At 37.0% G+C, this 18,176-nt stretch overlaps 1 protein-coding gene across 1 annotated transcript in view; it reads right to left on the reverse strand.

The window, feature by feature from the left end:
- Positions 1–1,076: 1,076 nt before the first annotated feature.
- DTHD1 (death domain containing 1) overlaps positions 1,077–18,176 on the reverse strand; it is a 56,080-nt gene continuing 38,980 nt past the window's right edge. The window contains exons 9-10 of the mRNA XM_039848774.1: positions 5,656–5,713; positions 1,077–1,586 (exon numbers count right to left, since the gene is read on the reverse strand). Of these exons, the coding sequence (XP_039704708.1) occupies positions 1,267–1,586; positions 5,656–5,713 (378 nt within the window). The 3' untranslated portion in view covers positions 1,077–1,266. The remainder of the gene's footprint in view (positions 1,587–5,655; positions 5,714–18,176) is intronic.

Raw genomic sequence — 18,176 nt, forward strand, 5'->3', positions numbered from 1 at the left:
TTTCAGTCTGTTTTCTTCATTTGAAGAACACATGAAAAATATTGTACATTTCTGGAAACATGTAACAAAAAAATCTTGACTAGTAAATGTTTCTTAATAGGAATGTTTTTTGAAAATTGAAATTCCCTTTTCCATTACATAACCAAATAGATATCTCAGTCAGCTCCTGGTTAATTTGTAGAAGGAAATCTTGACTTTAAATTTCAGAACCATATAAATGTTTAGTTTTCCATGTAATTTCATTAATTTCCAGGTATTCAATAATTGAAACCAATCGTATTGCTGTTTGCAAGCCAGGGCCCTGGTAGTTCTGTGTTAATGAGTTGGTAAAACTATTGTCACGTCCCATTCACATCACCCTGTTTCAGGAAAGAAACTAAGGGGTTTTCCAAAGTCTCAGAGTTTATATACTAGGCATTAATAGGGAATATCAATGATAGAGGAATTTTGGTAATTACTCTTTTTTCTTTCAGTTCTGTAGGTTTTTTACTTTTTTTTTTTCCTTCAACGATGAGCATATAGAGCTTATGTAATAAGGTTTCTGTCAAAAGATTTTAAAGCAGAGTTTTCACTCCTATGTAGGTGAAAGAGCCCTGAATTTTTTCACTGATACTTCATTTCCTCTGCGCTTGCCTCATTCCACTAATAATAAAATATGAGGTTTTCCCTATTCCAGACTACATTTTATTAAAAGAAAAGTTTACTGGCAGTTAATAGCTGAAGTGTTATTCTATTTTTAACTTACTTAGAGCTTGTCTGTTTTCTTAAAGCAATTTGCTATCATCAGCATCAAGTCTCTGCAGCCCAGTTTATTCGACCTTGTTACCTGTGGGCTCCACCCTATACACCTCATGAGAATTCGTTGCTTGGAATCCTGGGTAACTATTTTACTTTTATGTAGATAGATAACAATGTGTTTTTATCTATATTGCTATTGTAAGTAACAATAAAAAGGAGTCTGTATATCTTATCTTTCCTTTACACATAGAAAGCAACCTCAGCTATCAAACTCTATTAGAAATGCTATTAAGTTTGACTGAACCCGAGACAATCATGCCCGCAGAACATATGTCACTGAACCCTTGAAGAAGCACTCCAACCTAGGAATGCTTTTTACTGCTCCACCGCTTGTCTCAACAGCACACCTATCAAACGGATTCACTCCGAACAACATTTCTTGGAAACTGCTAGTAAAATGTTGACAGAAACGATCTTAAAATCAACGACGACCCTTAGTCTAGGGCAAAAGAAAAGAGCAACCCGGCTTTACTCCCCCGGATCGAACCACGGCTGTGGTTCGGTAAACACTCTGTTTTCCCACTTGAATCTGAGCTCTTCGGAAAGATCACTCCTGCCGATCTTGCGGAGATGACGAGCCAGCAGGCGAAGTTTATCAGTAGAATTCGGGAGAGATTTTTTCCAGAAGCCAAGAAATTCGTGGATCTGTTCTGTGAGGTCATCCGGGTTCTTCAGTCTGATGAGCTGAATGGTGCTGCGGCGAAGCGGGAGGGATGAGGAGAGAGCCGTGGCGTTTTCTTCCGAGAGCTCATCTGCCAGCCAGTAGAGCAAGTTTTCCCACAGGGTTTCTGTCAGGCACACGTGCAACAGTGGGCGTCAGGACTCTGTCCTGGAGGAGGTGTTCACCTAACCCTCCACACCTATGCACAGGAAATCTAAGGACTCTCTAGTATGGCTTCTGAGCAAGAGAAAGATTTGGGACCACCCGGGGAGCCAGTTGAGAGCCTTGAATTTCTGGGGTCTTCTGAGGGAACCACTTAATTGCCGAGGGTTAGAAATGCTTCTCAAATTTTAACTTCCATAAGGCCTACAAAGGCTTATTTAAAATTGTTTTTAGGTTCTGCTCCAGATAGTTTAAGCAGAACTAGGGTCGGGGTAAAACAGCCTTTTTAGAAGCTCCAGGTAGTGCTGACCCTGGGGTCCCCAACCATACTTTGAGTAGCACTATATTAAAAGATATTCTTATGTTCAAAACATACTTCTCCTAATTAGTGCTAATCTGATATAAATTATATCGGCAGCTGGGCTGTCCTCACACACACCTCCAACTATAGACTCACACAGACTCACCGAGATTCACTATGGAAACAGTTGTGTAGGAGGTCTTTACACCAACAGCTAACCCTGGCCTCTGGACTATTTAGAACCACAAATATCTCCTCTGGATATATCCCGTATGTTCAGCATACCTCTTCCCTTACCCTGTGACTCCCATCTACCACCTAAACTCATGATTCCATTTTTCTGTTATTATTTTTTTCAGTGTGTAACTCAGACCCAACACTTGTAGTGAACCCCTAAGCCCTACTCCTGTCTCCTTCCATATGTCAGCATGAGCCTGCATCGCCTTCTCCCACCCTCACGCTCGCTCCCATACCAGTTTCCCTGGTCTGGCGTGAATGAAGAATTCTACGTCTGCCACCTGTTACTCAGAGATTCCTGCCATCTGCCCCCTCACACAAATTGCCCCTGATTTTATGCTGCGGAATTTACGCTTTTCCCTGAGGGCTACTCAGGACTTAGAGCCAACATCTCCTTGCTCTCGTTTGTCACTTTCAAACCAACATTCTGCTTCCATCATGCCGTGTATTCATGTTCATGTCCATGCTACACAGGTAGGCCTTCCTCTCCCCATCTACATCATCGATCTCTTGCCATCAACAGGTAGCATCAGTCGGCAACTCTGTTGATAATCAGTCACGCCACTGACCATATGGTTCCTTAATCTAGTCAACGTCAGTGACCTGAGTGTGACTCCATATTAGAAACTGACTCTTGTGTCCAATCCTCAAGTTTCATCAACCAGAATTATTTCACTTCCATGGCCTCCATTTCTTAATATTACTGCCAATAATATTACTATCTGCTAAACTTCCACAGCCTCTGTTCCATTGCTCCTGCTTAATATGCTTCTTACCCCCATCACTACTAATACAGTGATTCCTTTTTTGCCCACAATCATTCAATCATCCCTACTGAGTTTCACATCCCTCTCTACCCATGATGCTCCTAATGACCAGCTACATACATCGATGGTCTTGCATCCACCTGAAACTCTGTTGTCCTCTTCAGCTTTCATTGCTCTCAATCTGTCAATCCCCAATCCTCACCCTGCATTTAACTACTGGGCTGCCTGGGATTATGAACTATGCGACATGTAATTAATGATCTCCATGCTTTTTATACTATTTGAGCTCCTAGCAATTTACAAATCCATTAAAAAAAAATCTTTTTCCTAAACTCAATTGAAAACTTTCTACAGCAATGACCCAAATCTCTTTTGCCATTCTTAAGCCCCAGTCTCACCCTCAATCTGTTTCACTCAGTCAGTGTCTGAATTCTACTTTACCCAAAGCCATTTGACCTGTTCTCATAACCTTGTTTTCATTTTGAAACCATTTTCTTACAAAATCTCACTCCTCCATGTTTGCCAGATTCCATCCCTCACTGTGTTTTTCATAAAGTAATATCCCTTTACACCTGTTCCTTCATCTCCTCCTCACCACAGGGTCTTGCCATGCTTCTCACAAACACTCTCAAGCCTCTTTCTTTGCTTCTGCTACTCTTTCAAGGTACTGAGCTATTTCTCCACTTTCCTTTACCATAAAAATCTTTTAACGCCTAATGGAACCTTGATACCTCGAGTTTATCACTATCAACTCCCTCCTTAAACTTTTACTTTCACGGTTCTGTTCCCTCTTTTAAAATTCTATTGAAACCTTTCTTTACCATTTCCCTAGAGCCCCCCTAATTACTACTTACAACTGATTTTCGATCTGCATCTTCTCTGAAGCCACAAGGCATTTTTATTCCTTCCCTTGGATTCCATGGCCTACCCACATTCTCCAATTCCCTCTCCTGCCACATACCTCTTTTTTCTCCTTTGTTGACTCTCCCTGATACTGCTGAATTACTGCTTTCTCTCTCAGGCCTCTTCTATTTGTGTCCTCTCCCCTCAATGAATTAATCAACTCTCATTGCCTTACCTATTCATTTCCTCTTTGTGAAATAGCCTAGATCTACTTTATGTTCATCTGTGGCTTTGTTTTCCTAAATCCTGGTAGAGCATTTGCAATATTCATCTCCTAGTTATCTTTACCAGTATAGACCACAGCCATTTCAAACTCCATATTTCTCAAATCAAAATCAACTTTGACCTTTCTCACTTTCCACCACCTGATCCTTCACTCTGTTCACTTTCCTAATAAATGCGACCACTCAGCCGAGTAAACTACAATATGTAATATTCAAAGCCTGTTTCTTAACTCATGTACCCAGTCCTATTGGTTCTAACTCTAAACATGTGTCAGGTATTGCCCCCAATTTCCAGCCTTACTGACTCAATCCTAATTGTGACCTACCCCTCTTTTCTGGAGTATTGCATGAACCGGGGTCTAACTCATATCCACGCTATCTGTTTTCACTGACTTCAGTGTTCCACACAACTAATAAAGAGAAGTTTTCAGTCTAATCTGATCTCATTTGTTCCTGTTTATAAACACTTGTAAACTATTGTCTAAACGTCTAAACTTAGCATTTAAAACTTTTTATAGTTTTATGTTGCTCTGATCTTATCAACCATCATCCTTCCTGCAGCAGCTGAGATGGCATTGGTCAAGAAACAGCACGTTGTATAACAGACTAGGACTTCTGGGTACACATGGGAAAGTTTGGAGAAGCCTGTGCTGTCTGGTGGTGTAACGACGGTAGTGAGAATGCTTTTATTTCAACATCAAATTCTTCAAAACTTAACAAACTTGCTGGGCTTTCATCTACTGCTATTGTTTTGGTTTGGTTTGGTTTGGTTTGGTTTGGTTTGGTTTGGGGCTTTTTTGGGGGCGGGGGAGTGTTGGCTTTGGTGTTTTCTGTTTCTGTGTCACCTGCTCTCTCTTTGAAAATAGTTTTATATCTCCGAGAGGGTATATAGCACTAAGATTTATCCCCATCCTACTCTCTTCTAATGTAATTCAGTAAAACCTGCAGATATTCTATATAAATTCATAAAGGTAACCCCTGAATGGAATGCTATGTCATCAGTGGTGGGACTGATACCGTAGCAAAACAAACTCACTTATATCTTTTGAAGACCAATAAAGTGTCACAGTAGTAACTATTTACATCACAAAAGAGTTACTTCTAAGGCTAAAATAGAATAAATGTGTCAAATTACCCTGAAATAGCTATGTCATTATTATGTAATTGATTTATTCATAACCACAATCAAATATCACAGGCTTCTTTTGTGTTTTCCTACCAGTATACCTCTATTTAAAGTGTATTGCCCTCAAATGTAAATTTGAACTGACCATACTTTAAGATTTACAATTTAATAGCCAACACTTCAAAAAAACTTTAGTGGCCTATTTACCAAAGTAAGTAGTTACAAATTATCTTAGTAAAATAATATGTAGTAGGGTTCATATTTCTTGTAGATTTTAACAAAATTTTAATTATGTCTACATTCAAGTATGTTTTGGTCTATATGGGCATGACTTCCAAAGGAAAACTCATTTATTAGGCTGATAAACCTAATGATTGTTTAATTGCAAAGTTATCTATTCTGTTTTATAAAAAGATTTACATAAAATATAAAATAAAAAATATAAGAGAAAAAAAAGCGCTGCTATAATTTCTCACCTAGAGGATCTGTAGAAATTCTTTTGGTACTCTGTGGACGGTTGATTAATTTTTCATGCTATTGAGAGAAAGGGACACAAAATAAGTAGAAGAAATCATTAATTTGTGAACAAGCTACAAACAAAAACTCATCCAGACCTCATCCCTGTTTGAAATAATTCCTAAATTGCTTTCCTTGCAAAATTAGATTGCACATTTGTGCGTGCATGCTCAGCAATTGCTTTCCTAAGACAAGGCAAAATATATTAACCCAAATCTTCTAGAAAATTTAAATTTAAGAATACACATTTAAATATTATGATAGCAGTCACATTATCTGTTGGTAAACATTTTTTCCAGCTAAAATGTAAACCTATTATAACTAGCAAACCTCGAACAAGCTGCTTCCTTGCTGCAGACGCCGTATTTGGGAAAGCCCTCACGGAGCAGGGCCCTGCTTCAACATTAAGCGCAGGCCTAGAACCTCATGGGCACCAAAACAACAGTCTTTGTGAATAAGTGAATGAATCGATGTGCATACATGATGCTGAGAATAATCAAGTCTTTGAGCAGATATTATTCTAAAACCAGTATTTAATCAAGAAGGAATCAAATATATCGTCATAACTTTTTTTACACTGCAGAATGATTTGTTATCGGTTAATATGGGATCATTGGAAACAACACAGGAGATAAAGTAAAAACATCTGGGTTTGGAAACCTGTTCAGTGCTCTGGAAAATTTATTTATCTCCTCCATCTCAGCTCTGATATTTGATTTATTAAACATATACACACATCTTATAAAACCTGATACACAAATGTTCATAACAGCCTTACTGTAATACCCCCAAACTGAAAATAATTAAAATTTTTGCAGTTGGTGAACAAAATATGATACATCCACACCATGAGAAATTATTCAGTAATAAAAAGGATAAATCATTAATACATGCAACAACTTGCATGGACCTCAGGGGATTATGCTGAGTGAAAAGTTCCAGTTTCAAAAGGTCATATATTCTAGGATTCCATTTATATCACATTCTTGAAATTACAGAATTATAAAGATGTAGAACAGATTAGTGATTGCGCCTATAGAAAGGTAGCACAAGGGAGATTTTTTGTGATGATAGGATAACTCTGTATCTTGAGTGCAGTGGTTACACAAATCTACACATGTGATAAAATGGCATAGAACTCTACACACACATTGTATCAATGTCAACTTTCTGGTTTTAATATTATATAACAGTTATAAAAGATGTAACCACTGAGGCAAACTGGATGAAGATGACATCAGACCTCTCTGTAATATTTTTTGCAACTTCCTGTGAATCTATAATTATTTCAAAGTAATTTTAAAAACTACTTCATGGTGATGATATGAGAAGAATGTGAGGTCTCTGTGCTAATATATAGCATGTTACCCAGTTCATAATGAGCACTCAAAACAAGTTGATTAAATTTGAATATCATATTTGTAGGAATTGTTATCATTGATATCAAATAAACATGTATATAGAACTTCCATTAAGAAGTTTTAACAGGAGGCGATGAACAACATAAAAATAATATAAGTTCTAATATAATAATACTGTAGCACTATAAAATAAGTGCATAGAATTTTCAATACATCAACTATGTGCTTATTCCTCTAAAAAATTTGAGAGAAATACCAATTTAAATAGTGCAGCAGATTCTATCATTCCCATCGAAAGGCATGTGTACTGGACTGAGCCTGGGACAAGAGAATACATTGCATTTTTTCTTTTCTTTGTATAAATACCTCCCATCCCCCAGTTATTCTTTCTCCAGAGATGAGTCATAGCATCTCGACGCATTGAGAGTGATTCTAGTGTTTAAATATACGTATTTTTCACATGCATAAAAGTTCAAGTCAAGTCCTTCATGTGACAACACAGCCATAGGAGCAGTGGATTGTGACAGCAGCAGCACAGGAAATTCCCGGCCCTTCTAGACTTCCAGGCACTGTGTTGTTCTCCTACAGGGCCTCCTTATTGGAGATTTTCAATGATCTCTTCCTTCCCCCGCTTTTTTTTTTCTGTTATTGCATGATTTTTGTCTGTGCACAATTTTTGCGTTTCACAGTACCTTTTAAATCTCACTGATGATTAGGGTCAGTTCTAAGCCAACCAAGGAAGCCTTTGCTTGCCTTATGTAGTGTCACCTCCCACAGAGTCCCTGTGTCTACATGTGGTTTCCTGGATGCCTTCCTTGTTGGCACTGGCTCTAATTATTCTCTACTTTCCTCTCTTTCCTTCTATTAAATGGTGCTATTCTGTTGTAACATCTCAGGTTCTACTATTTGCTAAAGAAAGGTTTGTTATATCTCTCAGGTAACCTGACTTAAATCTTTCCACAATTTTACACACATTTTGAAGTGCTAAGTGGAAATAATGACATAAAGTTATGATATCTTTTAATCCTATAGTATATTTTAATCCTATAACATATTTTAAATTATAACTTGGGTGCTCACTTATTTCAAGGGCACCCACAATAAAACTATTGCTATTTGTCAGATATAGAAATAATAAGTGATGGAATTTTCCTCTTTAATTCCTACTTACCTTCCATTTCTTTGATGTCTCCTGCAGAACCAGTTGTAATAACATGCTGAGGACTTTCTGATGCTTGAAGCACCATCTAATATGGATGCCTGATGGCATTACAGCTAAACGTCAGTGTAATACAACCAACAGTAAAAAAAAAAAATGTCATGCTGATGTTATTATTTTTTATCATTTACCCTAAGGCACTTATGCATGAAGAGAATTTCACAAGTAATTATAATATTGTACGGCAAGAACTCCATGCAGCCTTAACCCTCACATTCTTCCCACTTCCATGCACTTATTGTAGATTTTTCTGGTAAATGAGTCATTTATTTTGCAGTTAGAAGATATAGAAGTGAAAGTGGTATGAATAATAATACATCAAGGAAGTACATGTACTCATTATATTTCTGTGTACCTTTAGCATGGGTTTTACCATAAGCCTTTTAGATACCATGACTAAATACCGGTTTTCACTGTTTACTCTGTATTTATTTTACATAGAAGCCTCTTCAACTAAGTAATAGTTGCCATTTGCTTAAGCTTAGGTCATTTATTGCATCATAATAGTAAACTGTATATTCTCAATCTTTATAATGTACAACTCCTAGAGAAGTATTAATGGTTTTACATTGTAAATAAGATAGGATATCGATCAAAGAAGCAATCTGGTACAAAAAATTAACGTTAGCATAAAAACTGTGTGCTGCAATTATGGGTCCAACTAACATAACCACAGACCAAATAAAAGCTTGTATCAGTACTGAATGAGGAAAAACTGGCCTACACTTCGGGTTTCCATCAATGCATGTAAGAAGCTGGATGTTGCCTCTCTGTCCTAACGAGTGAAAAGTTGAACTGAAAAATCAGCAACTCTCCTTAGATTTGTAAGAGAAGCAAGGTCACAGGGCAAACCTCCACTCGAAATTGAAAGGTAAATACAGAATGACAACTTTCTGAGAGTAAACCTAGAAACACAAACCACTGGGGAACTAGGGCCAGGGAAAGGAAACCTGAGCTATACTTGACAAATTACTGGAGGGTTAATGCGGACAAGTCTGAGGGTTAAAAAACTCCAGGAGGACCCAGTCAAGAGTGCTCCTACTCTTTTGTGAATTTTACCTCCAGGAGCTCAACTAAGTTTCATAATGAATATCAGAAAAATAACATTGTACTTCCAGCAAACAGAGGTGAAAAGGAACCATTTTAGAATACACCAGAGCATTCTGTTCTTCTTAATGAGTTGTGCTCTCAGAAGAAACTATCTAACCAAAGCCTAACCTCATAGGGTTTTATTAGCACCTAACTGACCTTGAGGAAGGGACATACCCAACTCCAGTCCCCTTTAACCACCCTGTCCCCCTGAGTGGGGACTTAGGGAGAGGACTGAGAATCACATGTGAAATTCACAGTCCAGAGGTATAGGCTCACTAAAGACTGAGACCTAATCCCAGTGCTATAGAACCCTTTCCCTCTGCCACACCTCTCCACCACACCACTAAAAGCTTATTTATGGAAGTTTCTTTTACCTGTACATCATGTTTGGCCATTAAGAACAAAATTACAAGATATACTAAAAGGGCAAAAAATAAAACAAAACAAAAAACAACAACAACAAACCATGTTTAAAGAGACAGAGCAAGCATCAGAACCAGACTCAGACATGGCAGGGATGTTAGAATTATCAGACTAGGAATTTTTTAAAACTATGATGAATATGCTAAGGGTACTAAATAGAAAAAGTAAACAGCATACAAGAACAGGTAGACAATGTAAGCAGAAAGATGGAAATTCTAAGACGTACAAAGAAATGCTAGATATCAAAAACATTGTAACAGATATGAAGAATGCCTTTGATGGGATTATTAGTAGATAGACAAGCCTGAGGAAAGAATTTCTGAGCTTGAGGATATCTCAGTGGAAACCCCAAATCTGAAAAGCAAAGAGTTTCTTTTTTTAAAAAAGAGAGAAAAACAGAATATCCAAGAATTGTGGAACTACCTATATATAATAGAAATTCTGGGAGATGAAAGAGAGAAACAAGAAAAATATTTGAAATACTAATGAGTGAGAATTTCCCCAAATTAATGTCACACACCAAATTGCAGACACAGGAAGGTGAGAAAATACCAAGCAGGATAAATGTCAAGGATTGAGCTAGACGTGTAACTATATTATTTCATTTCAAACCCCTAAAGTAGTTTGAAGTATAGTATTCTCGATTTCATAGATGTACCTTCTCCAATTTTGAAATTCAGGTCTGTCTAAAGCCCTAACTTAAACCACAAATAAAATTGCCTCCAGAAAATATCAGCTACTATTTTTTTTTGTTGTTATTTACCGTGTACTAGTAATCACTCTAACAACTGAAAGTATATTACATAACCTTGGTATAGTCTATAACTTTACGAGGTAGTTGTTATACCTACTTTACAAACAAAAAAACTGAGATTTAAAGAGATAAGATAACTTGACCCAAAACATGCAGTAATGACAGATATAATATTTAAACTAACATTTGTAAGACTTTACATCCTTTATAATTTCTGAGTGTGTAGAGTGTAGGTCGTAAGGCAGGACTTTCAGAAATTCCAGCACCTCTTGCCCAATGCTCACCATTCACATGTGTCAACTTTATTTCTTCAAACTTGATGCCAGTATTGTAAGGAGGAAAAGAGCTCATCTTCTAACCATTCTATTTATTAACCTTGTGATCGTAAAGTATTCCCTTTATGCCTCACTTTTCTCATTTATAAACCAAGCATGATAATTGTACCTGCTGCACAGTGCCATTGAAGGAATCAGTGTAACATAGAGCAGGGCATCATAAGTCACCCCTCTGTCACGGATTCAATTGAGGATCAAAAATACTTGGGAAAAGTTTCATCGTTGCTGACATGTGTTACGTAGTTAGGCCTATGATGGCTGTGTCTGTACTGAACATGCACAGACTTTTTTTCTTGTCGTTATTCCCTAAACAATGCAGCATAACCACTATTTGCATTTCATTTATATTATATTAGGTACAATACATAATCTAGAGATGATTTAAAGTATAGGCGAGGGAGGATGTATATAGGTTATATGCAAATACTACGCCATTTTATGTAAGGGACTTGAGCATCCTTCAATTTGGTATTTGTGGGTGTTCTGAAACCAATCCCCCAGGATATTAAGGGATGAATATAAGTGCTCAAAATAATAGCTGTTATTAGTTAATGTTTTTCTTTAAAATTACTTGTTTTACCTACACAACTACATTTTTAGAAGAAACTCAGATGTATTTCAACTCTAAGTGGAAATACAATTTAACTTGCGTAAACAAGTGAAACTTTAAAAATAAATACAATTAAAATGATATTATTAAAATCTGTTGCCAGCCAAGATCTCTGAGCTTGAGAGTTGCTCTCTGCTTGTTAACAGGGGAGCTTTGCAAGTGTTAGATGTGAAAACATGCTAATACCAACCTGAGATCTACTTAGAAGATCAAAGAAAGGATTAAAAAAAGAATAACTTCCTCACCATGTGAATCCATTTTATTTAAAGCTAGTCTATAATTATTGTGTTTAAAAAGAGAGAGAGAGCACTTACAATTCTAAAACTTTGGAAAAAATATTATTGAACAACCCCTTTTATTTACTGGGAATCATATTTTTTACTGTATTTTAGTTCTTTTTTTATTACTTGCTTGTGGTTATAGCTTATTTTTGTTATTTTAAACTATAGAGAAAATTATCAGAGCATGTGAGTTGGTAAGTCATCAACAAAAAGTAAGGAATATGAACTCATAACATAAGCCAGAGAAAGCTGAACCTTCATTCCATTAAAGGGAGGGCAGTCATTTCTGCTTTGAAAATGAGAACCTATGAGCTAATGTCACTGTGTGGATAGAACAGGGGAACTTACTGGGCTGTTCAGAAGTGTCAATGCTTTTAAAACCAAGAAGTGACAATGCTTTTAAAGCCTGCTTCTGCCCCAGGAGGTGAAAAATACCAGGTAACTAAGGAGACCACCACCCAAGGCTATGGCAACTTTATTCCAAAGCTTAGTTTCAGCAAAAGGTATAACCACTCTAGGTCTCTGAAAGATCTAGATTTGTCAAATACCCTGAAAGGACAAAGGATACAAGAAGAAATATGACAGAGAGTTAAATGTGGTAGACATAAAGTAAGCAAGGATCTGACTTGCACAAGGAATAGGAGGAGGTGGAACAGCATAAACGAGTAATGACCTTGAAGTCTGGGTCCTAGTCTAGCCTTTGCCCTGTGAAGTCATGCAAGTTGAGACAGGACATCTAAACTGTCTAACTTGTGAAACAGAGATGATGGTTCCTACCTCTGAAATATGCTATGAGGGTAGATCGAGATAATGTCTGTAAAGGATGTAAACTGAGAATTCAATAAATGGTAGCAGACACACAAAACAAATGTAATGTGTGGATATTTTTAGGACCCTATTTTTGAACAAATTAACCACAAAAAGAAAAAGAAAAAGAAAAAAGTAAGTAGGTGAATGTAGAACATGCCTGGGTAGTAGATGCTATTAAGTAATAATAGCTAATTTTATTAGGTGTAGAAATGGTATTGTGTCTTTTTCTTTAAGTTCTTACCTCTTATAGAAACATAGAGAATTATTTACAAGTAAAGTGATATAATAGCTGTGATTTGCTTTAAAATACTCAAAAGACAACAACAAAACCCAGGGGGATTAGATGAAACAAGAATGGCAGAAAATAAAAGGCGGTTGGTCCATGGAGGTTCATTGTATAGTTTCTCTATTTTTGTGTGTGTGCCTTTGAAAATTTACACACACACACATAACTTTTAAAATATAAAAGATACCAGCATCAGTCAACAAATACCCTACTGTTTTCATCATGGATATTATTATAATTGTTCACTCAGTAGGATTTGAAGGCTTGGACAGAAATGCTTGGCCAGACACAATAAAAGAAAGGTCTTCCACATCAGAAGAGCAGCATAAACCCACAGAGAAGTAAGATTACTGGGGAATAAAATAAGAATCAAGTTCAGAGGAAGAAGTGCTGACCCACAGTGGTCTAACTTGGAGATAAATCTAGAAATTAAGCATTTTTATAAGTGAAATCAGACTGCTACCAATTTCTAAAGTAATACAGATCTATGTCTTTATTCAGCTCAGATCTTTCTTGGTTTTAAACCCATGCAGCCAAACCTACCGTTTGGTTCTTTACTGTTTTTTTCAATTGCTTCTTTGATTATCGTTTTTGAGGTTTCACTGTTTATGGGTTTTTCAAGAGGAAGGGATTAAATATCTCTCGGCCTTTGAAGAAGTCAGTCACAAAAGGAGAAAGCTTTAGGTCCTTGGTAACCAGTTATAACAATTCAAGAAACCCCAACTGATCTAAGGAACTGGGCCAGATAGAAGGATGGGGCTCTCAGAGATGGCTGCAGATATTAAGTGAGCAAGGATCTGGATAATTTAGAAAATCTGTATGGAATATACATGGAGTCAGTAAAGAAAAGTTAGTTGTCGAAAGCAGTCTGTAATAGATAAATCTCATTTCTAAATTAATGTCTCCGGTTTCATTTATATACCAAATGTCAAAGCAGTTGATATACCATATGGGGTTGTGATGAGGATTAAATGACAATGTATATAGAGTACTTCAAACATGCCTGGAATTTAACAAGCCCTCCATAAGTGCTATTGCTAATATGCTCAAGAATCGCTCATTATTCCAAGCAATTCTGTAAAGGCAGATGCCTTTGATCCATAAATGCAGCTATGTGGGAGATACCATTGATTTTTAAAGCAGCTCTACAATCGAAGATACACAACACTGTTAGCTTGCATAAACGTCCACCTCCTCTCTTTATTGTTCTACTTTTAAATTATAATCCCAACATTTTTATTAATCCTGAAGACCTGTCAAGGTGCCTATTCAAATTAGAACATAATTCTTTCTAGAATATTCTATTTAAAAAATTCCTGAGTTTGTTTTTGTTTTGTTTTGTTTTGTTTTGTTTTGTTTTGTTTGGCTTATAGACAGGAACAGCCTTTTGAACAAAAACAGTGTGATATGAACGTTGCCAGGAAAGGCCTGGATAGCCACATCTTCCTCCCAAGGTCTTGCCGCAATGTGTGAAATCCCCACATTAGTCATTCCTTTGAAGGCATGAAAAGCTTTTGCTAAGTGTAGCTGTTAGCTGGGGAAGGATAAAGGTAAAGGTTTTGTCAGCTAATGACCCCACCTTCAACTGCTTTATCAGTTTGTCCATCATGCATTCATTTGTTAATTAAATCAGCACAACATTATCGAATGCATACTAGGAGATGAGAGGATAAAAATGAGCTATGCTCCCAGCCCTGAGGAACTCAGTCACAAAAAAAGAAACAGTAAGTATCATAGTTAAGAGTTCCCGTCTTGGAATCAGAGGAACTTGAGTTCAATCAGTAGCTTTGCCTTTCTTTAGCTGTTTCCCCTTGAACAAACCTCTCTGTGCCTCAATTTCTTCAACTACCTACCTTTTCAGTAAATGAGTTGATATATGTAAATGCTTTATCAAGTTACTAGCAGGGAATAACTTAATAAATATTAGTTATTATTATCATTACCATTTTTATATATATTCAAAGTGCTTTGATTGTAGTTACAGTGTCGTACCTAATTCTGCCTGGGAAATTTAAAGGCTTCTTCTGAAAAGGTGATAATGGAGCTAAGTGTGGAGTCAATGCTGTCACAAAGGCAGCTGTGGAAAGAGTCTCTGAGGCAGTTAAGACCGTAACATGTAAAGGAAGTGAGACCTTGAGTAGAACTGGAACAAAAGCTGCTAGTTAGGTAAACGTAATATGAAGGGGTTGTGGGGGTAATATGAAGGGGTTGTGAAGGGCCTTAGAGTAAATGGCTTGGACTTTAATCAATAGATACAAAGTGCCAGTTGAGAAGTTTCAGGAGAAGATTGATAAAATCGTATTCGTTTTTCAGAAAAAACACCCAGTCAGTTGTATAGCCTAGAGCAGAAAATGGGGGGCCGGTGATAGGTCTTCAACAAGGAAGTTGCAATCATCTATTGGACAGGGCAATGTTAAGGGGAATAGAGATGAAATGCAAGTTTAAGCACAATTCCAAAGTAAATTCAGCAAAACACTGTGTTGTGTCATAGGACCATAGCTCAGACCTGTGTCCAGAGAGCCACCCTGGGAAGCTCCCTCTTCAAAACGTTCTCTGTCTCTCAGTGTCCTGCCAACCCCCCACACCTTATTGCCAAGTTCAGTTGGTCCCAAATCTCAAAACTCTCCAATACTGTTCTCTATTTGCCATCCTTACTGCCATGATCTTACATCAGGCCATCACCATTCCTTCCATGGACTACTTCATTAGCCCTTTATGTTAAGCTTATCTCCTTGTAATTTATCCTTATAGACTGTCACAATAATACTGCTAACAAAATGTGATCATGTCACCTCCTGGTCAAATTTTTCCAATGGCTTGCCATTACTAATAGGATAAAAGATAAACTTAATTATAAACTGACTAGATACTTTAGTTATAGCCATACTCATTCCAAGAATACCAGTGGCTGAGAGATTTTTTTTGTTTACACACGTGCTAAGGACCTCTGGTTTGAATCTCTGCCTTACACATGAGCTCTATATCATAACATCAGTCACATTCTTTTGACAAATTTTGACAGAAAGCCCCACTTGTAATGATTTCACAGAGACGTTTGGTTGACCTAAGCAAGGCATTTGAAACCCTTCATACTCTTTCCCCATCTTATTTCTAATACGATTCTTTCCAAACCTTCTACTCAAGCCATGCAAGTCTATTCACTGTTCTTTCTTGAAACACCTGTGCTTTGCTGCTTCAAAGTTTCAGCTCACGCCATCCCTCTGGTGTGGAATCCACTACCTCATTCTCTCTTCCTCTGCAGAACCTAAATATTCTCTACATCTATCTTGATCTGGTATGTGTCCCCGGGTCGCCTCAGTCCACAGGAATAAATCCCTTCTCTGAAATGCCCTAGCACGGACCATCTCAGTCATTCATTTGTGATTAATCATCAGTTCCTGTCTTGCTATTTTGTATTGTTGTATTATCTCTTGCACTGTTTATAACTTTTAAAGTGTTTGTGCTTTATTTCCTGAACTACATTGTAATTTCCTTGAAAGTTAAGACTTTGACCTGTATTACTATTTTTTTCTAGGTCCTCCATAATATCTCATATATAATAGGAACTTAATCGATATTTGTTAATTGACATATTGACTGGTAAATCTACACACAAAAAAGAAAACAGCTGCAGTTCATGAACTACAAAATTGTTTAAATTAATGAATACGATTTTCTTTTTACTTTTAAGTGTTACTATTTTAAGAGAATAAATGCAAATATCAATTACTTATTTTATTATATTTTCTTAGACAAGCAAGAATATTTGTACTTCCTTTGGAAAAAAAAATATTGAACTTCATATGACAGCAGCGCATAATTTCTGTTTAGTTATACTGCCTACTGAGCAGAAGAAGCTTGCTTTCCCTTTTATGGACAGAGGGTAAAGGAGGAAGAAGAAGGAGGAAGGATTGAAGGGAGGAAAAGGGGAAGAGACCAGGGAAGAGGTGGAGGAGAGAAGAAGAGGAAAAGGGGAGAAGGAAAAGAAAATGGAGGGAGAAGGTAAAGATGAAAGAGAGGTAAAAAGAAAATGGTAAGATTCACTTCTGATTAAATTGGAGGGTGAAACACTTTCTAAAAAAGAATAAGTGTCCTATTTCTGACTAAATCAGTTTTGCTCATTTTCTCCCTTTCAGATGTTACATAATTATAAAGTTGATTTTTCAGTGACATGGTCAAAACCATGTCTTCGAAGGTCATTCTAATAACTTAGAGGAAGTTTAGACTTCCTTGGCATGGAAGGCGCCAAGGAAGAGCCAAGGAGGGCCAGAATTGGAACATTGGAAAGAGTGAGTTTTTTTTGTTTTGTTTTATTTTGTTTTAATTTTCACAGGTTAAAAAAAAAAAATGGCATGCTCTCTCTACTTACCAAGATTATCATGACTTTCTTCTATAATTGGTAAGCGATGGAGCCTAAAGCTACATACAAGTTATTGGAATTAACTCTAGTATAAAAGCACAACACTAAGTTATAGGAAATTTTTAAATCACCATTAAGTTCACTATTCCCCCTCTACATACACACAAGCACACAAGGTCTCTTATAGGGTTGGTTTGTTTGTTTTTTAAGTATATGCTTTTTCTAATCTCCTTTCTTAATAGCCAGCAAAAGGGTAATAATTCTCATTTCACTTTTGAACCTTAAGATAATTTTGTAAAGTATTACAACTAAAAACACTAAGTGGAATCGAAGTGCCCATGAATGTAAAAAAGTCAATAACTTGGAATTTCAGTTGAGATTGTTCTTTAGTATTTCATATGATTAAGGGAAAAAAAATACATAGAAGAAAAAGTCATCGCTGGCAGGGCAGGGAAATGACGATGAAAGTCCTCAAGTGGTGAGAAAGTGGTGATTCTGACGAACTGAATGTTGCACTAGCCTCTGCATGCTTCCTCGCTTGGATACAGAAAGTTATTTAATGTGGTGAGAAAGTCAGTGTTGAAGCAGTATCACTATTCACTAGAAATCACATGTCATGAGTTCAGTTTAAAAAAAATAGAGGAAGTTCAGGCCAAGCAAAACTTGGGTCAACAGATGGCTTACGTAAATATATAGGTTAGCTAAGACTGGAAAACTGCAGCCTCAAATAGACTCCTGCAGAAACAGCCACCAGACCCGGAGCCCCTCTCTCCTCCAAAGCAAAGCCTCAGAGACGACAGGAAGATTAAAAGTCACAACTCAAGTGCAAATGACCAAATGCGACATTATTTCAGAAGCGTGCACACACACACACACACACCACTTCCTTCCACCTAAAAAAAAAATAGTTGAGAATTTTGAAGCTGATCTTATTTCTGCCAAAGCACAAA

The sequence above is a fragment of the Pteropus medius genome, unplaced genomic scaffold, assembly GCF_902729225.1.
Source record: "Pteropus medius unplaced genomic scaffold, Ma_sr-lr_union100, whole genome shotgun sequence".
NCBI lineage: Eukaryota > Metazoa > Chordata > Mammalia > Chiroptera > Pteropodidae > Pteropus > Pteropus medius.